At 41.8% G+C, this 25,268-nt stretch overlaps 2 protein-coding genes across 2 annotated transcripts in view; one reads left to right on the top strand and one right to left on the bottom strand.

Moving 5' to 3' along the window:
• The window catches only part of exd3 (exonuclease 3'-5' domain containing 3), a 65,413-nt gene extending 60,966 nt beyond the window's left edge, over positions 1-4,447 (bottom strand). Inside the window, exons 1-2 of the mRNA XM_021622662.3 lie at positions 4,351-4,447; positions 205-279 (exon numbers count right to left, since the gene is read on the bottom strand). Coding sequence (XP_021478337.1) covers positions 205-229 — 25 coding nt within the window. The 5' untranslated portion in view covers positions 230-279; positions 4,351-4,447. The remainder of the gene's footprint in view (positions 1-204; positions 280-4,350) is intronic.
• A 1,072-nt stretch (positions 4,448-5,519) lies between these two features.
• Positions 5,520-23,479, top strand: LOC110536978 (hsp90 co-chaperone Cdc37-like 1). Its single transcript, XM_090191758.1, has 8 exons — positions 5,520-5,822; positions 7,049-7,327; positions 12,124-12,214; positions 12,337-12,452; positions 12,845-12,967; positions 15,485-15,661; positions 15,774-15,845; positions 21,647-23,479. The coding sequence occupies exons 1-8, from the start codon at positions 5,715-5,717 to the stop codon at positions 21,764-21,766; spliced, it is 1,086 nt and encodes a 361-aa protein (XP_090047884.1). The 5' UTR covers positions 5,520-5,714; the 3' UTR covers positions 21,767-23,479.
• Positions 23,480-25,268: the final 1,789 nt, after the last annotated feature.

The raw sequence follows: 25,268 nt of genomic DNA, 5'->3' as shown, positions 1-25,268 counted from the left end.
TGGGAGAGAGTTTGGTGTGTGTATGTGTGTGTGTATGTGGTGTTCAACTTGTATACCTTTACACCTGCCGGGACTATCCTTCCTGTCATTCCGACAGAGGCAAAACCATACCAGAACATGTGTGTTTGTGTATTTAAGCTTGGTGTCTGGACTGATGCGTGTGTGTAGGCCCCAGACAAGTGTTTGTTTGGCTTAACTACTGACCCAATTGTTGCGTCGCCTGGCTCATTCCTCTCCAGTGGGTTGTGCTGCGTCGTAAGTCTGAAGGGTCTCACGTTCCTAGGGGGGAGGACGGGAGACAATGTGAGGGAGGGGGAGACCGTATTGGGGGGAGATACATACTGGTAGTTGAGTTCAGCAACAGACGGGAATGCCTGTTCTGGTATACAAACAAACATCAGGGTGAATGGGGACACACCCTGACTGGCATTGCAGGCCTGATTAGCAGCACCTGATTGGTGGGAATTCACAATATAATGCGCAGACACTTCCTGACTGGGAACATTTAATTAGTTATTGACTCAAGTTCAGTTATGCATCCCAAACTCAAACCATAATTTCATCCACATTAGAAATGTTGAGTTATTTTCTTTCAGTTTCTGATCCAATAATTTTCACATTTATTTTTGTTATATTCATTTAAATGACATAGTTGCCACTAGAGGTCGACCGATTATGATTTTTCAACGCCGATACCGATTATTGGAGGACCAAAAAAGCCGATGCCGATTAATCGGGCAATTTTTTAAATTTGTTTTATTTGTAATAATGACAATTACAACAATACTGAATTAACACTTTTTAACTTAATATAAAACATCAATAAAATCAATTTAGCCTCAAATAAATAATGAAACATGTTCAATTTGGTTTAAATAATGCAAAAACAAAGTGTTGGAGAAGAAAGTAATATGTGCCATGTATAAATGTGTGCCATGTAAAATATGTGCCATGTAAAAAAGCTAACGTTTAAGTTCCTTGCTCAGAACATGAGAACATATGAAAGTTGGTGGTTCCTTTTAACATGAAACTTCAATATTCCAAGGTAAGAGGTTTTAGGTTGTAGTTAATATAGTATTTATAGGACTATTTCTCTCTATACCATTTGTATTTCATATACCTTTGACTATTGGATGTTCTTATAGGCACTATAGTACTGCCAGTGTAACAGTATAGCTTCCGTCCCCCTCCTCGCCCCTACCTGGGCTCGAACGAGGAACACATCGACAACAGCCACACTCGAAGCATCGTTACCCATCGCTCCACAAAAGCCGCGGCCCTTGCAGCGCAAGGGGAATAACTACTCCAAATCTAAAAGCGAGTGACGTTTGAAACAGTATTAGCGCACACCCAGCTAACTAGCTAGCCATTTCACATTGGTTACACCAGCCATTAGGCTGATAGGCTTGAAGTCATAAACAGCGCTGTGCTTGCGAAGAGCTGCTGGCAAAACGCACGAAAGTGCTAATTGAATGAATGATTACGGGCCTGCTGCTGCTCAGTCAGACTGCTCTATCAAATCAGACTTAATTATAACATAATAACACGCAGAAATACGAGCCTTTGGTCATTAATATGATTGAATCCGGAAACTATCATTTCGAAAACAAAACGTTTATTATTTCAGTGAAATACGGAACCGTTCGGTATTTTATCTAACGGGTGGCATCCATTAGTCTAAATATTCTTGTTACATTGCACAACCTTCAATGTTATGTCATAATTACGTAAAATTCGGGCAAATTAGTTCGCAATGAGCCAGGCAGCCCAAACTGTTGCATATACCCTGACTCTGCGTGCAATGAATGCAAGAGAAATGACACAATTTCACCTGGTTAATATTGCCTGCTAAACTGGATTAGTGATTATGATTGATTGTTTTTTATACGATAAGTTTAAGGCTAGCTAGCAATTTACCTTGGCTTCTACTGCATTCACGTGACAGGCAGGCTACTCGTGGAGTGCAATGGTTAGAGCGTTGGACTAGTTAACTGTGCGGTTGCAAGATTGAATCCCTGAGCTGACAAGGTGAAAATCTGTCGTTCTGCCCCTGAACAAGGCAGTTAACGCACAGTTCCTAGGCAGTCATTGAAAATAAGAATGTGTTCTTAACTGACTTGCCTAGTTAAATTAAAGGTATAAAAAAAAAACATTTTAAAAATCATAATAATAATCGGAAATCGGTGCCCAAAAACACCAATTCACGATTGTTATGAAAACTTGAAATCGGCCCTAATTAATCGGCCATTCCGATTAATCGGTCGACCTCTAGTTGCTACCCTATTCCCAGAACTTCTCACAAGCTGTATTCATATTAGTGATTGGGGGAAAAATAGTTACATATCGCAAAATATTTTTGCGTTAGATGGCCTTAGCTGCACCAAAACTAGTATTTTTTCTTCATGGCTTGTTCTCCATCTTTTTAAACAGGGAGACAATCTGTTTTCAGCACTTATTTCCATGACTGATCAAAACTTACGGTGAGCAATATGTTTGGTGCATCAAGCCGCGATAAAATCACAGTATCGAATTGCAATACCTATAGAAATGCAAAACATATTCTATCGTGATTACCTGGCAATTCCCAGCCTTAATTCAAATGGAACTGTATAAAAAAGGGTGTATAAAATACTGACAGGCTCTTAAAAACTAGGGCTTGGAATTAACAGGGACCTCACAATACAATATTATCACAACACTTAGGTTACCGATATGATATGTCTTGCGATTCTATACTGCGATTCCATGTTCAAACATATTGCTCACCATATGTCTGCTGCAGAGGGACAAGAGAGAGCCATGACAAAATGAGTTTGATCAGTCATGGAAATAAAAGTGATGAAAACAAATTGGCTCCCCATTTAAAAAAAGATGGAGGACAAGCTATTAAGAAAAAAAATACTGAGTTTTGGTGCATGTACAGCTGACTAGCACAAAAATAATAGTGATTTTGTTTCAAATAATATCCCGGTGTGTGACTATCGATTTCTTCCTCTATCACTATAAAAAAAAGAATAACTTGAATTAACTTGAAAAAACCCTTCTCTTACATCAGGGGTATTCAATCGGGGGTCCAAGATACTACAAGGGGTCCATACATTTTGTCATGAATGTTGTCATGAATATCTCTAGCAACAACAGAATAAACTAACTTTATTTCTCAACTCCTATTTTTGAGCAAATTACACCCACTGGAGTCAAATACACTCACTGGAGTATCTGACATAGGCTTTGAAAAAGCACCCACGAATAGGCTACCAGTCAACAGGCTACCAGTCAACAGGCTACCAGTCAACAGGCTACCAGTGCTGCAAGTGGTGCTGGCTGCTGGTAAGCTTTCTTGACTTAATACATTTTTGCCAACACATGGCTAACCTTTGTTTACCAGCTAAACAGTTACTATTAGAAAACATGTGTTAGCCAATTAGCTAGAAAGGTAACTCCTATGTTAGAGTTTACATGTCCTTTTCCAATTATAATGTGGGAGGTCAATTTTTTTTTTTAACTATACCAAATCTATTAATTTTCAAATGTTGATTACTTCTCCTTGCTATTATCATTCACCTGATGACAAGACATTTGGAGAAACATTTTTTTTTGCTAACGTGTGATGAGGGACCCTGGGACGCCATTTTGCCTGAGATGGGGTCCATGGGCAGCAAAAGGTTGAAGACCCATGTCCTACATATTTCAGAATTTCACTTGAACAAGTTATGAACCAGAGCTGAAGCGTCCCTGCGCGCGCACACCCTGTGGGAACAGCAGACCACGAAAGGGCATTGCTGCCAGCTGGCTGTGAGACATGCTTTTGAGGCTGAGGATGTTATTTTAGGTCTGACGTCTGGACTGTTTCTCTCCTCGTGGTATGTTACTGGCTCTCACAACTGACTCGTACAGCAGCAGCGGACTCTGCTGCTCTACTGTACTCTCCTGCCACCTATTGGCCACTATCGAACAGTACAGCATGATGGGAAGCCCTCTGTTAGACGGCTCATACTAGATGAGGAAATATACACAACATGTACCCAAAGAGAATCTTCTCTGTTGTAACATCCTGTTATGTTCATTAATTTGACAACTAGACCAGAGTGGTGCGAGATGTGACAAATTATGCATGGTGGGTTGTTACTAGTAGCTAGCTAACCCATGTCCAACTAGCTAGCTGGCCCACCCAGCTGGCCACAAATTAGCAAGGCAGCTTGCTAGCATTTTAAAGCATTTATCTCACGTGTGAACGTTACCTACCAATCAACTCTATGTCAATGTGATGTGACATGGGTTGAATGTTAACCGAATTAACCACAATACATGCTACCTTACAATGTTTTGAAGGTGAAAAAATAGACTTACGTTATAACTTGCCTCTAGCTAGCACTAGCAAGGAAATGAAATTGAAATGATAGAGGTTTTGCCCGGAAGGATTCAGAACGGACACCACCAAGTTCTCGTTCTCGAATATATCTCGCGAGGTTTAGAAAATAACAGAATAGAATATAATGTAATGTTTTTATTTATTTAACCTTCATTTAACCAGGTAGGCAAGTTCAGAACAAGTTCTCATTTACAATTGCGACCTGGCCAAGATAAAGCAAAGTAGTTCGACACATTCAACAACACAGAGTTACACATGGAGTAAAACAAACATACAGTCAATCATACAGTAGAAAAATAAGTCTATATACAATGTGAGCAAATGAGGTGAGATAAGGGAGGTAAAGGCAAAAAAAGGCCATGGTGGCGAAGTAAATACAATATAGCAAGTAAAACACTGGAATTGTAGATTTGCAGTGGAAGAATGTGCAAAGTAGAGATAGAAATAATGGGGTGCAAAGGAGCAAAATAAATAAATACAGTAGGGGGAGAGGTAGTTGTTTGGGCTAAATTATAGATGTACAGGTGCAGTAATCTGTGAGCTGCTCTGACAGCTGGTGCTTAAAGCTAGTGAGGGAGATAAGTGTTTCCAGTTTCAGAGATTTTTGTAGTTCGTTCCAGTCATTGGCAGCAGAGGACTGGAAGGAGAGGCGGCCAAAGGAAGAACTGGTTTTGGGGATGACCAGAGAGATATACCTGCTGGAGCGCGTGCTACTGGTGGGTACTGCTATGGTGACCAGCGAGCTGAGATAAGGGGGGACTTTACCTAGCAGAGACTTGTAGATGACCTGGAGCCAGTGGGTTTGGCGACGAGTATGAAGCGAGGGCCAGCCAATGAGAGCATACAGGTCGCAGTGGTGGGTAGTGTATGGGACTTTGGTGACAAAACGGATGGCACTGTGATAGTATAGTGATGGAAATGGCTACCTGGTAGTTTTTATCATGATATAATTTTATACTTACATAGATATTTGAAAACAGGTAAACGTTTCCTCCCGTTAATAAAATAATCTCACGGCGATTTCATTTATTTTTAAGTACAGAAATGCTCGGCTATGTCTGTCCTGAAACGTGCTCTATATTAAAACACGTATAGTAAAATTGGTCATCAATATAAATAATAAATAAAATGCCAAAACATATTTGCCACGTGATCAAAGTTCCACACCACGTGGTACTTGAATAAAAGCATGGAGGCTGCTGTGTATTTGTGCTCTGATCCAAATATCACTTTTGCTAGTGCTTTGCCTTTCTTTGGAAGAACTTAGGCGATATCGATATTTTCCCAATTGATAGATTCGGCCTCGGGGTTTTGGGCGGGTCGAGACGGAGCAGCAGCAGCGATGGAGTGGTTCGGGACTGGAAACTCCCCTATGTTTCCCGAAGAAGAAGAGGGTTACAGTGCCTCTGCCTCTTCTGTGCCAAGTAGCTTTCACAGCTCATCACTGCAGGTATTGTGAGGCTAAATGCCAATGCACATATACCAATTCATTCTTTACTTTATTGTTAGCCAGCTTGGTAGCTACGTCAGTCATGGAGGAAATAAAGGCAAGCCAACCCACCACCTCCCCTGTTATTAGCTAGTTATTTAGCCTGCCGCTAGCTATTCGATAAACCCTTACGTGATGTTAAATCAGTGATAATAATAGTTACAGTCAGTATGTAATTAGTTAGCTAGCTAACAAGTCAAGTACATTACATAATGTCAACAATGGAAACGAGTCTGAGCAATTGAGTCCGACTCCTTCATTTGTAACTTTCTACTTAACGAACGACGTTTAATGACTGAACATACACTAACGTTACAGTAGCTAGTTATTTAGCTAGTAGCCAGCCAATTAAACTCAATACGATTTAGCTAGCTTGTCAGGTTATTTTCATGACATTGTCTCATTGCCAGGTTTGACATCAGCGAGTCTAAGCCAGTCGTCCTTAACCCAGACAAGTGAGTGTCACTGACTAATTTACAGTGGTCTACAGGTATTACACAGCAAATTGGTGAATATGGCACTAGCTAGCTACACCAAATTTGTTTCTCTACACCAAATTCGTTTCTCAGTAATACTTGCTGTAATTCTGCTTTAGCCAGTCAAGCAGTAACAGCTAGCTACTTACATAGCTTTCCCAGCTTCTGTGGATACCATAAGCATCCATATCTAGTGTGTGCTGTCATCTCTATTCCCTGATAGTTATATCCATTAATGCGGTATTGAGTTGACAGCTGAAGCTTGTGGGTGGTGTTCATGTTATTATTAGCTCGCAACCTCTGGTTTTACATGTCCATGTATAACTATTGCACACAGTTCGCCATAACAGAGTTACAGCAATGCATCGTCATCAGGAGGAGGAGAATGAGAGGCTTTAGGAATACTGGCCATGATTATTGTAGATGTAATATTCTGTTACAAAATGTAATGTCCAAAATATTTTCAGATACCAATCATAAGTTACTGTCTTCTCTGTGACCATGGTGGTGTAGAGAACAGTGTCTCTGTGCCAGAGATGGCAGCAGAATAAAATATAAAGATACTTTGATATCAGTTGTTTATAACCTCTTCTCCCCTCTGCTCTGTGACCCCTTGGTGCTGCTGCCGCCAAAACCAGCTACTGTGTGTGAGGGTCTCCTTACAAAGATATTCGGATATCAGTTCATAATAAGCTAATTATCTTCTTCCAGGAGGTTGCCAGTGCAGAATCCATGGTGTCCCTGTGCCAGAGGCAGCAGCAGTGTGTGAAGGCCTCTGTTTCCAGCTGGCAGTTAGTGGAGGCTCAGGACCAGCTGTGTGGGATGGAGCTGCACGGCTCCGAGAGCGTCGAGCAGGAGCGCGCTCGCGCTGTCGCCGGCCAATCGGAGCTCTCGCAGACTGAACATGAGTGGCGCCGGAAGGAGAGCATGCTGGGAGGGAGCAGGAGCCCCGTGCTCAGCGCTGACAGCAGCCATGACATGTTCGACAAGGTAACTAAGGTCGTGTCTACACTTGACACTTACATTTGACTTCTGCTATCAGAATCGAAGATCGCATTGAAAGACCGCTCTAGACACCAAGTCGCTTTGTGGTCTGATAGTGTTCAGATCTGGCTGACCACTTCAAGAGGTGGTTAGGAATGCATTGTGTGTGGGGGGGTTCTCCTCAGTCTGGACACAATCAGGCTACCGAAAGCACATACAGTGGGCGACGTCATCGGCACTCCTCCCACCAGCGTTTGTACAATGTATACTAACATTTGAATATAGCCAGGGAAAAGGGAATCCGGACACGGTAGACACATTTTAAATGTAGGTGTAGATGCAGGATGGGTTTGGAATTCATGATTAGAATACTAAAGCTGCATGAACTGTCAAGTCTAGACACAGCCTTAGAAAATGTAACATTATGACTATAACTACTGTTCCCCGAAGGAGGGAAAACAAGGTACAGCATACTATGGGAAGTTGCACACTTGCGTGTTCTGTTGCAGAATCTACAATTCACACCTGACCAGGTACATCCAAAGCACTGTACTCCAGTGCTTTGGATGTTAAATGATACAATGACTGAGGTTCAAGTGCAGACTTTCAGATTTAATTTGAGGGAATTTTCATCCATTTTCGGGTGAACGGTTTAGAAATTACACCACTTTTTGTACATTTTAGGGGACCAAAAGTATTGGGGCAAATTCACTTGTGTATTAAATAAGGCTGTGTGATATGGCCAAAATATATCAGTTTTTTTACAGTATTTAATGTTTTTGAATAATACAGGTAAAATCTTTTGCTTTATGAGTAGTGTGTGACCCTAGGATGGCAACGCATACAGTGGCTTGCCAAAGTATTCACCCCATTTTGGCATTTTCCTATTTTGTTGCCTTACAACCTGGAATTAAAATGGATTTTGGGGGGGGGGGGGGGGGTTGTTGTTGTTGTTGTATCATTTGATTTACACAACATGCCTACCACTTTGAAGATCCAAAATATTTTTTATTGTGAAACAAACAAGAAATAAGACAAATAAACAGAACTTGAGCGTGCATAACTATTCACCCCCCCCCCCCCCCGCCCCAAAGTCAATACTTTGAAGAGCTACCTTTTGCAGCAATTACAGCTGCAAGTCTCTTGGGGTGTGTCTCTATAAGCTTGGCACCTCGAGCAACTGGGATTTTTGCCCATTCTTCAAGGCAAAACTGCTCCAGCTCCTTCAAGTTGGATGGGTTCCGCTGGTATACAGCAATCTTTAAGTCATATCACAGATTCTCAATTGGATTGAGGTCTGGGCTTTGAGTAGGCCATTCCAAGACATTTAAATGTTTCCCCTTAAACCACTCGAGTGTTGCTTTAGCAGTATGCTTCGGTTCATTGTTGGTTAAATAAAGGTGAAATAAAAATTGTCCTGCTGGAAGGTGAACCTCCATCCCAGTTTAAAATCTCTGGAAGACTAAAACATGTTTCCCTCAAGAATTACCCTGTATTTAGTGCCATCCATCATTCCTTCAATTCTGACCAGTTTCCCAATTTTATTTGTCACATACACATGGTTAGCAGATGTTAATGCGAGTGTAGCGAAATGCTTGTGCTTCTAGTTCCGACAATAACAGTAATAACCAACGAGTAACCTAACAATTCCACAACAACTACCTTATACACACAGTGTAAAGGAATGAAAGAATATGTACATAAAAAATATATGAATGAGTGATGGTACGGCATAGGCAAGATGCAGTATATGGTATTGAGTACAGTAATACATATGAGATGAGTAATGTAGGCTGTAAACGTTATATGAAGTGGCATTGTTTAAAGTGGCTAGTGATATGTTTTTTACATACATTTTCCATTATTAAAGTGGCTGAAGTTGAGTCAGTAGGTTGGCAGCAGCCACTCAATGTTAGTGGTGGCTGTTTAACAGTCTGATGGCCTTGAGATAGAAGCTGTTTTTAAGTCTCTTGGTCCCTGCTTTGATGCACCTGTACTGACCTTGTCTTCTGGATGATAGCGGGGTGAACAGGCAGTGGCTCGGGTGGTTGATGTCCTTGATGATCTTTTTTGGCCTTCCTGTGACATCGGGTGGTGTAGGTGTCCTGGAGGGCAGGTATTTTTCCCCCGGTGATGCGTTGTGCAGACCTCACTAACCTCTGGAGAGCCTTACGGTTGTGGGTGGAGCAGTTGCCGTACCAGACGGTGATACAGCCCGACAAAATGCTCTCGATTGTGCATCTGTAAAATTTGTGTGCTTTTGGTGACAAGCCAAATTTCTTCAGCCTCTTGAGGTTGAAGAGTCATCACGCTGTCTGTGTGGGTGGACCATTTCAGTTTGTCTGTGATGTGTATGCCGAGGAACTTAACTTACTACCTTCTCCACTTTTGTCACCTTCGATGTGGATAGGGGGGTGCTCCCTCTGCTGTTTCCTGAAGTCCACGATCAGGGTGGGGTCAAGACCCAGGGTCTCGAGCTTGAGGACGAGTTTGGAGGGTACTATGGTGTTAAATGCTGAGCTGTAGTCTATGAACAGCATTCTCACGTAGGTTTTCCTCTTGTCCAGGTGGGTTAGGGCAGTGTGGTTGCGATTGCGTCGTCTGTGGACCTGTTAGGGCGGTAAGCTAATTGGAGTGGGTCTAGGGTGTCTGGTAGGGTTGAGGTGATACTAGTCTCTCAAAGCACTTAATGACGACGGATGTGAGTGCTACGGGGCGGTAGTCGTTTAGCTCAGTTACCTTAGCTTTCTTGGGAACAGGAACAATGGCGGCCCTCTTGAAGCATGTGGGAACAGCAGGCTGGAATAAGGATTGATTGAATATGTTCGTAAACACACCGGCCAGCTGGTCTGCGCATGCTCTGAGGACGCGGCTGGGGATGCCGTCTGGGCCTGCAGCTTTGCGAGGGTTAACACGTTTAAATGTTTTACCCACGTCGGCTGCAGTGAAGGAGAGTCCTCAGGTTTTGGTCTACCACAAAGGGACAGTTTAGTTGGTGCAACGTAACATGCTGACCGGACATTCCACGTAAACCACGTGCGCGAGTGTTGCTAAATACATTTAGAAATCCATTTTATTCAATTATTGCACCCACACTGCTCGCGCATGCCAACGAGCGTCTGCTATGCCAAGGGCTAAAATCGGTTCTATTTCTGACGCAGATCGTGCTGCAAGTCCTGCCTCTCCCATCTCCTCATTGGTTTATAGAAGCAGGTACTCATGTGCCATCTCCTCATTGGTTTCCATACATGTTTAATGCTTTTCGACCTGTCCCCAAATGAATGTCATTGGTTCAGAGTTTGTTTTGATATTTTAACCTGTGTTTCGTGATCGCGTTTGGTGGAGTGGGACCAAATACATTTATGCACGATGGCGCACGATAGCACACGATGGCCCACGATGGCCCACGATGGCCCACGATGGCCCACGATGGCCCACGATAGCACACGATGGCCCACGTGCGCAGCCGGTTTGGGTTCCGTGTAAGACGTTTTGTTTTAGTAGCTTGAATCATTCCTGTTCACACCAAGGTGAAGAATGGCATAAGTGAAGGAATGAATCCGATTCTCATGCTTATCAACTGTGGAAGGCGGAGCTTCCAGCGAGGCATGGATTTCATTGTCAGGTGTGATTTGTAGATTCTTCAACCGAAGTTGCTGACTGAATGGGAACTTACAGACAGACACACATTGTGGGAATCTCCATTGCATTTCCTTTATTCCTTGCGTTATTCGCCGCCTCCTCAAACTCCATTGGATGAGAAAGTCCATGATCCCTCCCCTCAGAACTTCTGATCAAATGTGTTTTAAGAAGGCGAAGAGAAAAGATGTGAGGAATCATGGACATTAAATTATTTTCCTGTTGAAAAAAAAGGTAAACCAAGTTAGATTTCTCTAAGCTACCTACCTGATCAGTACACTTCTGATCTTTCTCCAGACGGTAAGGGGGCCAATCTAAATTGTATCTCCTTGATGCCTTGTGTGCGCCCTTCTCACTTAATCAAAACACATTGAATGAGAAGGTCAGAGGAGAAAGCGAGGAATGAATCAAGTATGTGTAGCTGCAGCCCAATATGCCAACCAGAGTGTGGGTGTGTCGAAAGGAGTGGGTGTGTGTATAGCGACTCGGCTAATTGGGCAGATTGTAGCCAATCAGCCACGTTTTTTGCGTGGCTGATTGTGTTGCACCAGGAGTCGATAAGACAGCGACCTGTGCACCGGTGTTGTATCCACGTGCCTGCCGACTTGACATGCTTCCTACTTGGTATCACTGTAGTGTTGCCGGCGGTAGCTAACGTGGCCGTTCATTTTCTCACTATTTTATTTCAAGTACTAAAGTAGCCTACACAAGAAATAACTAATATTGATAGCCATCTAGATGTCACCTTGATACGTAGACTACATACATATTACTCAATGGGTAGGGCATGAATGGTGACCCAGTGCCCTTCACTCCCGCTTGACCAAGCACTATTGTCTGGCAACTGCGTGCGAAGTAACTACGTGGTAGCCAATATTAGGGTGACCGTCACAGTAAGCACACGCATACAACTCATGAAGAAACAGTACACCGCCATCAATACTTTTAGTCAGTTATACACATTTTCAGTTATTAAACTAACAGTTAAATACAACTGACTTTTTCTTAAAAACAAAGTCCAGACTATCACAGAGTGCTTTTTGACCCACTCCTTTTCACACACTCTTTTCTTTTGACACACCCATTCGTCCATACTCCGGTCGCAATATTGGAATGCTGCTACCCTCTTCTGTGGACTGTGCTTCTCTTTCCTTCTCCTATAGAGTATTATTAATAGTAAAAGCGTTGAATTGGAGGTTCACGACAAGAGCAAAACCTTTGTTCAGAAGTATGAAAAAGAATTGAGACATTTTGGTGAGTGAAATGTTTAATCTACTGCTTATCGTGGTGATGCAGCAGGTGTGGCATTGTGGGACGGTATTGGTCCGTTGTCTCTATTGTGATTGGTCCGATGTGTCTCCATTGTGATTGGTCAGGCATGTTGCGGAGGTGGGATGACAGCCAGCGCTTCCTGTCTGACCTGCATCACCTCATCTGTGAGGAGACGGCCAACTACCTGATCCTCTGGTGCTTTAGACTTCAAGCCGAAGAGGTCAGAAAAACATCACACTGTCCTGTGAATTTATTTGCTGCTAGTATTTGATACAATAGATTTTTAGATTTCTAAACGCCAATATCAGCCGGCCGTATGTTTCCTGTTCAGGGTTGATGTGTAAAACTATTTTTACTGACCGACAGATCTAACTATTGTTAAAAGGCCAGACTGATCCTTCAGCATCTTTTCTAACAAATTACATTTCTGATTGAGTTAATTTTATACTTCTGACTATGGGTCACTTACGTTAGAGGTTCTATCCTGTTCCCTTTCTCCTGACAGATATTTGTTCAGGTTTACAAACATTGACTTTATAGTATAACCTACAGACTTAATTTGTGTTATACGGATGAATTCACATTTTTCCACTTTGATCTATTCAACCACAGAAAGAGGCGTTGATGGAGCAGGTAGCTCACCAGGCTGTTGCTATGCAGTTTATCCTGGAGATGGCCAGCACCTCCCAGCAGGATCCCAGAGGCTGCTTCCGTCACTTCTTCCACAAAGCCAAAGTAAGCAGCTAGCTATTCTGGTCTGTCTGCTGACGAGTCACGGTTAAGTCATTATACCACATCAGGCACCCTAAGAATGGGGTGAAATGGCTCCCTATTCCCTAATATAATAGTGCACTACTTTTGACAAGGGGGTCACGTAGGGCTTTGGTCAAACATAATGCACTATAAAGTGAATAGGGTGCTATTTGAGGCATCCTAAGACTGGCAAAGGCTCTATCTAACCATCCCCGTCTGTCTGCTGAGTCACTGTCAAGTCATTATACTGCAAAGGCAAATTGTTCACCCACCATATAACCAGTGGTTATTGATAAGCTAAGTTGAGGATTGATCAAACGTTTTAATGTGTGATTTCATGATCAAACTTGTCAATGTTTTGACTGATTTTATGTTATTATTTAATGTTATGTAACTAACTGTCATTCACTAAAAATAGTTTGCTGAAGGAAGATGTACTGTACAGTGATGTAATGTGGTCAAATGACCACTAGAGAGAGACAGGAGTCACAACAGACTCCTACAACATCACAATGATATACAGCTACATGCTTTCATGCCAAAACACTATTGCTTTCATGCCAAAACATTGTAAGAATTTCTGTATGATTACCAGTGTTTTACATATTGATATGATTTTAAGAGGCTGCATGGTTTAATTCCAAAATATTTGTTGCTTTTCTCAGCTGTAATCCTGCATCTACAACTGCGTAACACACTCTTAATGTTTAGAGAACACTTTTATATTTTTTATAAGAGGCCTCCCGAGTGGTGCAGCGACGTAAGGCTCTGCATCGCAGTGCTTGGGGCGTCACTACAGACCCGGGTTCGATCCCAGACTGTGTCACAACAGGCAGGGACTGGGAGTCCCATAGGGCGGTACACAATTGGCCCGGGTTATGAGAGGGTTTGGCTGGGGGTGGACGCTAACGTCCCATCTGACCAACATCCAGTGAAAGTGCAGGTCGCCAAATTCAAACAGAAATCTCATAATTAAAATTTCTCAAACATGCAAGTATTATACACCATTTTAAAGATGAACTTGTTGTTAATCCCACCACAGAGTCCGATTTCAAAAAGGCTTTACGACAAAAGCACACCATGTGATTATGTTAGGTCAGTACCTAGTCACAAAAAAACACAGCCATTTTTCCAGCCAAAGAGAGGAGTCACAAAAAGCAGAAATGGAGAGAAAATTAATCACTAACCATCAGATGGCGCTCATAGGACTTCATGTTACACAATACATGTATGTTTTGTTCGATAAAGTTCATATTTACATCCAAAAATCTCTGTTTACATTGGCGCGTTATGTTTTGCCTCCAGAACATCCGGTGAAAGTGCAGAAAGCTACGTCAATTTACAGAAATACTCATCATAAATGTTGATGAAAATACAACTGTTATGCATGGAATTAAATATGTACTTTTCCTTAATGCAACCGCTGTGTCAGATTTCAAAAAAGCTTTACGGAAAAAGCACACCATGGAATAATCTGACTACAGCGCTCAGAGACCAAAACGAGCAATACAGATACCCGCCATGTTATGGAGTCAACAAAAGTCGGAAATAGCATTATACATTTTCACTTACCTTTGATCTTCATCAAAATGGAATCCCAGCTCCACAATAAATGTCCAAATACCACATTTTTGTTCGCATTTAGTACAGTAATCCAAATGTGCAGGCACTAGGTCCAGACAAAGTCAAAAAGGTTATATTACAGTTCGTAGAAACATGTCAAACGATGTGTATATAATCAATCTTTAGGATGTTTTTATCATAAATCTTCAATAATGTTTCAACTGGAGAATTCCTTTGTCTTTAGAAATGAAAGGAAACGGAGCTAACTCTCACGGGCGAGCACCTGACTGAGCACATGGCCTTCTGGCAGACCCATGACTCAATCAGCTCTCATTCTCTCCCACTTCACAGTAGAAGCCTGAAACATGGTTCTAAAGACTGTTGACATCTAGTGGAAGCCTTAGGAAGTGCAATATGACCCGACAGACACTGTATATTGGATAGGCTAAGAATTGAAAAACTACAAACCTCAGATTTCCCACTTCCTGTTTGGATTTGTTTCTCAGGTTTTTGCCTGCCATATGAGTTCTGTTATACTCAGACATCATTCAAAATAATGTTGCAACTTCAGAGTGTTTTCTATCTAAATCTAATAATATGCATATCCTAGCATCTGGGCCTGAGTAGCAGGCAGTTTACTCTGGGCACTCTTTTCATCCGGATGTGAAAATACTGCCCCCTACCCCAAAGAAGTTAAGAACCGCAGTTTGGCGGGTCATGTTTCGGAAGACGCATGACTCGACCTTCGCCTCTCCTGAGCCCGTTGGGGAGTTGCAGTGATGAGACAAGATCGCAATTGGATATCACCAAATTGGGGAGAAAAAGGGGTAAAATACATTTTTTTTTTAATGTCTTTATGATTCCAAGTTCCTCTTGTCAACCCGAGGATGATCAGGTAAGTCTTTAATTCCATTGTCATATTTTTCCCTGTGTAAGGCAGGACAAGAGGGGTACTTAAACGTCTTCCATGCTGAGCTAGAGGCCTTTAAGCAGAGAGTAAAAGAGTACACCGTCAAGTTCAAAGGAGAGACCCTCTCCAACGACACACCGCTCCAGAGCAGTACAGCACGCTGTCATCTGGATCCCAAAGAGGTTCTAGAATCTTTACCCCCAGTGAGTATTCTAAATGACATATTATAATTTTTTGACATGCACCTGTATGGTAACAATTTAATATAGTCATTTCAATGTTTTGTTCTGATATATTTATTCCGTTCTGAAACAGGAACTGAAGGCAGGGTTCCAGCTGCAAGACATGCAGATTCTCCAGAATGTTCTCCGCACCATGAATCCACAGGTAATGGCTACAGTTCTGTTTTCTTAGTAGACTGACTACAGAGTCAGACACATAGTGTACATGGGAAATAGATCTGTTTATTCAGCCACACTATTTGTTGATAACTATTAATTACTCCTATGCCAATTGATACCACATGTACAAGGTATAACCTCGGGAAGCTTAAAAAATGTCAGCTATACTGTGAGACGAGGGGCCTTATTTCTTACATAAACATTGATTGAGTTAAAAGATGGAAATATCCAAAGAGCTCAAGTTAATGTTCAAGTTTCAAGCCATGCTCTCTATTTTTAAAAACGGAAGTAAATTCAGTCAGTGTGTTTCTCTAGAACAGGAGAGAGAGAGAGAGAGAGAATCACCCCCCCAACTGGCCCCTGACTCTGTCGAATCCTAAAAGAGAGAGTGAAACAAGGAAATGAAACATGTCCTCCTCCACAAATAACACTTATTTAGCAGTTGGGGCCTGGTTGGAACTCTAGATGTGGGTCAATGAATGCAGAAAAGAAACTCCTGTTACATAAGCATTATAATCAGCTTGAGCAGTAGACTGGGTTAATCCCTTTGTGTCCCAAAATGGCACCCTATTCCCTATATATTGTACTACTCTTGCCCAGGACTCATTCAAAAGTAGTGCTTTATAAAGGGAATAGAGTGCCGTTTGGTACACAGCCCATGTACATCCATTCAGAGCAGCTCAGGCAGGTCAACTTTCCAAACCTCTCCCCCACCGTCTCACTAAGCACTGGGCCTATTTTAGAGTCCCAGATCAATTCAGCCTCTTGGATCATAATAAATACAAGTATATGGACAGGGAGTGGGGAGCTGATCCTAGATGAAAAGGTCTTAGGAATCCCGTTACCTTTTTAGTCTTAACATCATCCTAAAACTGAACCTGAACCTGTTAGAGCTCTAGGGGCGCTATTTCATTTTTGGATAAAAAACGTTCCCGTTTTAAGCGCGATATTTTGTCACGAAAAGATGCTCGACTATGCATATTCTTGACAGTTTTGAAAAGAAAACACTCTGAAGTTTCAGAATACAGATTTTGTCTGTAAGTGCCCCAGAATTCATTCTACAGGCGAAACCAAGATGATGCATCACCCAGGAATTAGCAGAATTTCTGAAGCTCTGTTTTCCATTCTCTCCTTATATGGCTGTGATTGCGCAACGAATGAGCCTACACTTTCTGTCGTTCGCCCAAGGTCTTAGCAGCATTGTGACGTATTTGTAGGCATATCATTGGAAGATTGACCATAAGAGACTACATTTTCCAAGTGTCCGCCTGGTGTCCTGCGTCGAATTCGGTGCGCAATTGCCAGCTGCTTCTACTTTACCATTTGATTCAGGGGAGAAAGCATGTGTCCAAGAACGATGTATCAATGAAGAGATATGTGAAAAACATCTTGATGATTGATTCTAAACAACGTTTGCCATGTTTTCAGTCGATATTATGGAGTTAATTTGGAAAAAAGTTCGCGTTTTGAGGACTGAATTTTCAGATTTTTTTTGGTAGCCAAATGTGATGTATAAAACGGAGCTATTTCTAATACACAAGGAATCTTTTTGGAAAAACTGAGCATCTGCTATCTAACTGAGAGTCTCCTCATTGAAAACATCAGAAGTTCTTCAAAGGTAAATGATTTTATTTGAAGGCTTTTATGTTTTTGTTAATGTTGCGTGCTGGATGCTAACGCTAATGCTAACGCTAAATGCTAACGCGAAATGCTAACGCTAGCTAGCTACTTTTACACAAATGATTGTTTTCCTATGGTTGAGAAGCATATTTTGAAAATCTGAGATGACAGTGTTGTTTACAAAAGGCTAAGCTTGAGAGATGGCATATTTATTTCATTTCATTTGCGATTTTCATAAATAGTTAACGTTGTGTTATGCTAATGAGCTTGCTGATAGATTTACACAATCCTGGATACAGGGGTTTTTTCATAGCTAAACGTGACGCAGAAAACGGAGCGATTTGTCCTAAACAAATAATCTTTCAGGAAAAACTGAACATTTGCTATCTGAGAGTCTCCTCATTGAAAACATCTGAAGTTCTTCAAAGGTAAATGATTTTAATTGAATGCTTTTCTGTTTTTTTGTGTAAATGTTGCCAGCTGAATGCTAATGCTAAATGCTACGTTAGCCATCAATACTGTTACACAAATGCTTGTTTTGCAATGGTTGAGAAGCATATTTTGAAAATCTGAGATGACAGTGTTGTTAACAAAAGGCTAAGCTTGAGAGCTAGCATATTTATTTCATTTCATTTGCGATTTTCATGAATAGTTAACGTTGCGTTATGGTAATGAGCTTGAGTCTGTATTCACGATCCCGGATCCGGGATGGGGAGATCAGAAAGGTTAAGACACTGCCCAGACAAACTCTGAGCCACGAGTAAAATCAACTCTCAAAAGTTTATCACAGCTGGTAATCACGACAGTTTGCGGTTCCGCAAAGGAAAGATGGTGATGACCCTCATTTTCATTGTTACAAATGATGGAGAATAACCAATTGCGATGAGCCATCGCCAGCTATGAACTCTATTCAGACGCGCACTGTGAAGGTACGTCAAATGTTGCAATGTTAAAGTGTTTGATATAACTGTCGCCTGACAAGATCACTTTGCCTACTGTTAATTATTGCCTGATATGTTGGCATGCATAACCTTTCTTTAACCAATTCTGATGGTTGTTAAAAGTAGAATTGACAATATTACTGTTATATCAACACACTGGTCACTCTCGTTTTACAACTCTAAATCGCGTTGACACAGTAGGCATGAAGTCCATTGCGTACAACGTTTTGAAAGATCTATCATTTTCATCTAACACAATCAAAGTAAACATAAGCCCTAGATGCCGTCAATTTCCCAAATTATAGGCGTGCCCAATGTAGGCCTTTTCATTTAATTGCAATGTGATTTTGCACTCCAAAGGGATAACTTGAAATAACATGTAGGTAATTAAATAATCTAAGAAAAAAATGTTTGATTTATTACCCTAGTGGTTCTAAGTATTTATGCATGTCATGTCAAATCATTGTCAAAACCACAAGAGATTATTAATGGATTGATCCTATCAAAATGTTATCAACTCCAAGGCAGTTGCATGTGATGCAGGAAACATTGACTCGCTGCAATGTTCTATTATCAGGACACCTGCTGGTAACTCTTACCCCTTTACACTCCAATGGAAGATTCAGTCACTGATAAATGCATACATTGGAACACAGTGACTGTACATGCTATGCATGACGTTAGCACTTTGGCTCTCTGCCTCACAGCACTAGGCTTTTGACTGACAGCTGTTCTGAACTTGAGCACCGCACGCTACATTGAGTTGCCCCCCCATCCCTCCCACTAATTGGGCAACTTTAGCAAATGTTTTTGTTGTCTTAGTGAGGGGAAATGCTGTAAATTTAGAGGACTGTGAATTTTGAAATATGAGACGATGATGATAAATACTGCTTTAATGTCAATAGAAACAAGCCAAATACCCATGATTCCTAATGTGCACTTCACATTTCATGTCATAAAACTCCGGTCATATACAGTGTCAACATGTATAATCACCGTTTGATGTACAGTTACAAGATGGCATGGCGTCATACCCTGGGTTGTTCTGAACAGAATGAGCCCATGTTTCTTTATGTAAAGAGGGGTTTTCTGCGGTACACGCACCTAAATGCACTTATGACCCCTTTGTGTGCACTCCAAAAGGATATTTTTCACTGAATTGCATTGTGAAAGCCTAACACACATATGTCATATTTTATAACGAAGCTAGTCTCGTTGGCAATAGAACAAGCTTTTAAAGGATGCCCATCTGACCCGGATTGTGATTTATAATGGACCGTTTTTAGAGTGCATAAACATCAACAGTCATTCTGTGATTGCGGGGTTGCATTCCAAACACAACTATTACAAGTGTGCTTGCTGTAGTTCCTCAATGGTCCAGCTATGAGGGCTCAAAAAAGTATTTTAGAATTGTAGACTCTCCTTTTGAGTCATAAAACCTCATTTGAAATGACATGTACTGTGCACACTTTGGAGAAGTGTGTAGCCCCTTGGAGACACCAGTTGGTCCTCTCACTCAAACCCTTGCACTTTATTTGTCTTATGTTGCGCCTACACCTCATTTTCCAGGAATATTCTTATATTACTGAATGTATCCAGATTAACTTCAGATTTTGTTATCAACAAATAACAGTACAGTAAAAAAAAAAATAATACTGTAAAATCAAGTGTAATGTTTTTGGATTCAGTCTTGTCTGAACTGTTGTCCTCAACTTTGGTCTAATAATTTTCCCATTATCTCCAAACTGTTCCCTTTTAATTGCTACCATGGTTATGCTTTTCATATTTCTTCTATATGAAACCTTTCAATTTAGCCCTATCCATATAGGCCAATTCCTACAAGTGTAAAGGGTTAACTGATTAGGACAGCTCGTGAGGTCTCCTAAATATCTGTCGACAAGGTGAGACTCTTATGACTAAAAATGTTTCATCCATAGCTTTTATTTTTACCCTTAAGAGTAGGAGTAAAATGTCTCCTCAAAACTTAAGACCAATTATCTACTGAGGCACTTTGGATACAGGCCCAGCACTCCTATTCTGAGAGGGTTGTTGAATACGGGCCCAGCACTTCTATTCTGAGAGGGTTGTTGAATACGGGCCCAGCACTCCTATTCTGAGAGGGTTGTTGAATACGGGCCCAGCACTCCTATTCTGAGAGGGTTGTTGAATACGGGACCAGCACTCCTATTCTGAGAGGGTTGTTGAATACGGGCCCAGCACTCCTATTCTGAGAGGGTTGTTGAATACGGGCCCAGCACTCCTATTCTGAGAGGGTTGTTGAATACGGGCCCAGCACTCCTATTCTGAGAGGGTTGTTGAATACGGGCCCAGCACTCCTATTCTGAGAGGGTTGTTGAATACGGGCCCAGCACTCCTATTCTGAGAGGGTTGTTGAATACTGGTCCTGATGAATGCTGATGAAATGGGGAATTATCAGTGTTAGTATCAAGATGCCCCACAGGGAATTGTCAGTGTCAAGATGCCCCACAGGGAATTATCAGTGTCCGTGTCAAGATGCCCCACAGGGAATTATCAGTGTCAGTGTCAAGATGCCCCACAGGGAATGATCAGTGTTAGTGTCAAGATGCCCCACAGGGAATTATCAGTGTCAGTGTCAAGATGCCCCACAGGGAATTATCAGTGTCCGTGTCAAGATGCCCCACAGGGAATTATCAGTGTCAGTGTCAAGATGCCCCACAGGGAATGATCAGTGTTAGTGTCAAGATGCCCCACAGGGAATTATCAGTGTCAGTGTCAAGATGCCCCACAGGGAATTATCAGTGTCCGTGTCAAGATGCCCCACAGGGAATTATCAGTGTCAGTGTCAAGATGCCCCACAGGGAATTATCAGTGTCCGTGTCAAGATGCCCCACAGGGAATTATCAGTGTCCGTGTCAAGATGCCCCACAGGGAATTATCAGTGTTAGTGTCAAGATGCCCCACAGGGAATTGTCAGTGTCAGTGTCAAGATGCCCCACAGGGAATGATCAGTGTTAGTGTCAAGATGTCCCACTGAGCAGGTGGATTATCGTCCCAAACTACACACATCCCAGAGGAAATGGTGTTTGGAACAGGCAACCTTAGAACTAACCCATAAAGATGCATTAATCATATCGTATACGGGTGTCTGATTCTTCTTTACATTACTCAGTTATGGCTTATTGCATTTTAAGTTATTTTGGTTTTCTCTCGTGAGTTGAAGTTGCTGTTTTGGTTGTACCACCAGGTGGCAGAGTACCATGTGAAGCGTTGTCTGGAGTCCGGCTTGTGGACAAACAAAGAAGGGAGACGGTCCAAGGAGGAAGTTAATCCAGAAACAGACGACCTGCGCATGATGGAGACATAACGACTGTGGTGCACGCTCCCTCCATCTCTCCCATAGGAATTGACACTCTCAATAGGAAAAGGGCTGAGCTCCCCACAGAGACTTATTTTTGTATGCAGCAGAATCTGCGCCTGAATGTGTCTTGCACTTTATATTTGTTCAAAACAATCTATTTAAAGAAGGCGAGTGGTAGGTATTTTGAGGCACTTACCTTACCTTTTCTCATATAGCTAGAGTATCTCTACTCATGTCATATCTTGATTGTTTTAGCAGAGTGAACCTTGAGTGAACCTTGCTTTGTAAGGAAGTCATCTTTACACATTAATTTACAAGAGCTACTTCAAACTTTTGAGAATTGTTTTTGTTTATATATTTTGGGGTATTCCTGTGACTCCGTTAATCAACCTTATGGGTGTGAAGAAGGGAGATAACAGTCCATCTACAGTAGGCTTCACAAGTAGGAAGTCTAGCGGTTAAGAGCGTTGGGCCAGTAACAGAGAAATTGGCTGTTCTGCCCTCGACCAAAGCAGTTAACCCCCAACAATAACTACGGGCGCCAACGACATGGACGTCGATTTAAGGCGACTGCCCCCCCCCCCGCACCGCTCTGATACAGAGGGGTTGGATTAAAAGCAGGAGACCCATTTCGGTTGAATGAATTGTTGGGCAAATGACTAGGTATCCCCCTTTCCTTCCTTTAGTAGGAGGGGAAAAGCCTGAGCATTTATAATCAAACTTGCTCTTGTCGTAAATAAAAGTGCACCATGTTTTGGTTGAAGAGGCCTAATCCTGGAGTCCTATTTCTGCAGTCTCTAACGTTCTGTCCAACACCGCTGAGCCAGTAGTGCATGTGGTTAAAACTGTCATAGACACGTGCAAACGCTCTGGGCCCATATTCACAAAGCGTGAGTAGGAGTGCTAGTCTAAGGTCTGGTCCCCACCTCTAATTTATAATGGTTTAAAAGGTCTGCCCCCCTTTCTAATTCATAATAGTTTAAAAGGTCTCCCCCCCCCCCCCCCCCCTAATTCATAATGGCTTAAAAGGTCTCTCTCTCCCCCCCTCTAATTCATAATGGTTTAAAAGGTCTCTCTCTCCCCCCCTCTAATTCATAATGGTTTAAAAGGTCTGGGCCCCCCCACTTTAATTCATAATGGTTTTAAAGGTCTGCCCCCCCTCTAATTCATAATGGTTTAAAAGGTCTGGGGCCCCCCCTCTAATTCATAATGGTTTAAAAAGCTAAACTGATCTTAGATCAGCACTCCTATTCTGACACTCTGGATGAGGGCCCTGTGCTCTTTCAGCTCCTGTGTGTCCAGTTTGTCATTAGGCCAATATTTAATGCCGATATACTACCATGGTGTAGCTATGACGACTCCACTATGCAAAGCAATGAGTTTGCTGTGATTACTTGTGTTACTGCTGGTCACTCCTCCTCAACCAACACTCATAAAATGTCTTGCTCTGTCCATCACAGAAAAATAAGCTTCTCAACATATCAATGTATGGCTGCTAAACTCAACTGCTCACATAATTGATTGTGACACTGGAAACAACCTGTAGAACTTCCTTTGGCTGCCAGAACGTGACAACATCCTGTACTAGTCTGTGCTCTGTTTGAAATAGAACCGCTTTGAAACAACTGTGCAGGGTAAATGGCTATAATACATTAGGTCTACCTGAACACATTTTAAACGTTCTGCAAAAGTCTAATGAAATAAATGAATTTAAATCTGTTTTGTTGCTTTTCATATATTTTTTCTCTCATTATAAAGTTATAAAATCTTATCAGCCTGATCAGTCTCTTCCAGATAGTGAGACTCGATAACTTATTACAGAACAAGTATATTATTTAAGGTACTGTATATTCATACATTTATGTATATTTAACAAAGTCATTTATCTCTGATTATCAAAGAGCTAATCTCGGGGTAACCCAGAACTAAAGTCTGCTTGATTATATTCTGGGTCCATGAGATGCTAGAATGAGGAGCTCCATCCCCTCTCTCTGCGAGTTATGGGCCGAATGACTGTCCTTCCAAAATTTGGGGAAAAAAATGGTCCAAATAACCAGTGATGGAAAGAACTAGGCACTATAATTATAGCTGCTCATTATCTATCAGTGCTCATAATAGATATATTGCATCATTTTATGTTTACATATTCTGCCCATGAGAGATTATCAAAGAGGTGCTACAAAAATACTGCATATAATAGCTTTTCAGTATAGACAGCCATTAGATGACAAATCTATACTCAGACCAAATACACAATGTATAAAACATTAGGAATAGCTGCTCTTCCCATGACAGACTGACTAGGTGAATGCTGTGAGCCCTTATTGATGTCATCTGTTAAATCCTAAACCCACTTCACATAGAGACTGGTTAAAGAAGGATTTTCAAGCCTTGAGACAATTTGAGGGAAAAATATATTTATGCCGGTGTGGCCATGAGGTGAGTGGCCAAGATGGTGGATGGGGGAAAACATTTAAAGTGGAACATGTTTTGAGTGAATATGGAGTGGTGGATCACAGAGCCTTTGGAAGAGCTACAGAAGGAACTTGAACGTGACATGAGTGAGGATGAATTAACGGCAATGGCGACGAAGACCGATTTTGAGCCTTGTCCTGATGATTCTGACTCGGTGTGAATTTTGGAGAGACTGGATCCTTGCCTTCTGGCTGATCATTATGTGGTGTCAGGTCGGGTCGGTGAAAGTGACTAATTGGCCCTCTTGCATTTCTCCAAGAGGGCGTGTGCTCCGCACCACACGAATGGGTACAAGAACACTGGCTTGGCCGTAAGTGCTGAAGGATTAACAGAAGTTGAAGATACCCGGTGTCTGTGACGCCCGAAGTTTGGTGCGATGCAGACCCGGTGAAGAATGTGGGGAAACAGAGAAGACACTGTACTATTGAGTTTAGATGCAGGGTCTTTACCAGATAAAGTCAAGTTAGGATGTGGCTGTTCTGAGAGCAAAGGGGGCTGCAACTCAATATTTGGAAGGTGTTCCTAATGTTTTGTAAACTGTATATCATATTACAGCTTTTCAAATAAAATCTCACTCGTTTGGTTTCTATCCAATTGGCGACAGATTTTCATGTGAATATTTTTAGAATCCGGATAAAAATCAGTGATCGATGACACAGCGCACACAAAATGTACTGAATAAAAATCTAACTATTGTGTTATGTAGGAAATGTGCCTACTCTGGTCTTGGCACCTGTGACCTAGCCCTCATCTCCTATATACGATGTGGGTAGGCTGTGCAGGTTGGCTATCTACATGATATTATGATGTATAAGAGCCAGAGTATTTGTATTTGTCAAGCGGCAGTCACGCATCGATCACCATGTCACCAGAATAAGACCCTCTATTTATTGGAAAGCAGCATCAAGCTTATCACCGTGCAGTTCCACCACCCTTCATAACTTATTTCATCTGTAGCCTAATAAACTGTATGGTTTCCCGAGTCGTAGTTGGAGGATCACACACACTATATCATCGCGTGACTCCAAATGTA

The sequence above is a fragment of the Oncorhynchus mykiss genome, chromosome 12, assembly GCF_057628025.1.
Source record: "Oncorhynchus mykiss isolate SJ-2025 chromosome 12, ASM5762802v1, whole genome shotgun sequence".
In the NCBI taxonomy this organism is placed as follows: domain Eukaryota; kingdom Metazoa; phylum Chordata; class Actinopteri; order Salmoniformes; family Salmonidae; genus Oncorhynchus; species Oncorhynchus mykiss.
The sequence above is the reverse complement of the archived record's forward strand: the minus strand, read 5'-3'. Positions and strand labels throughout refer to the sequence as shown.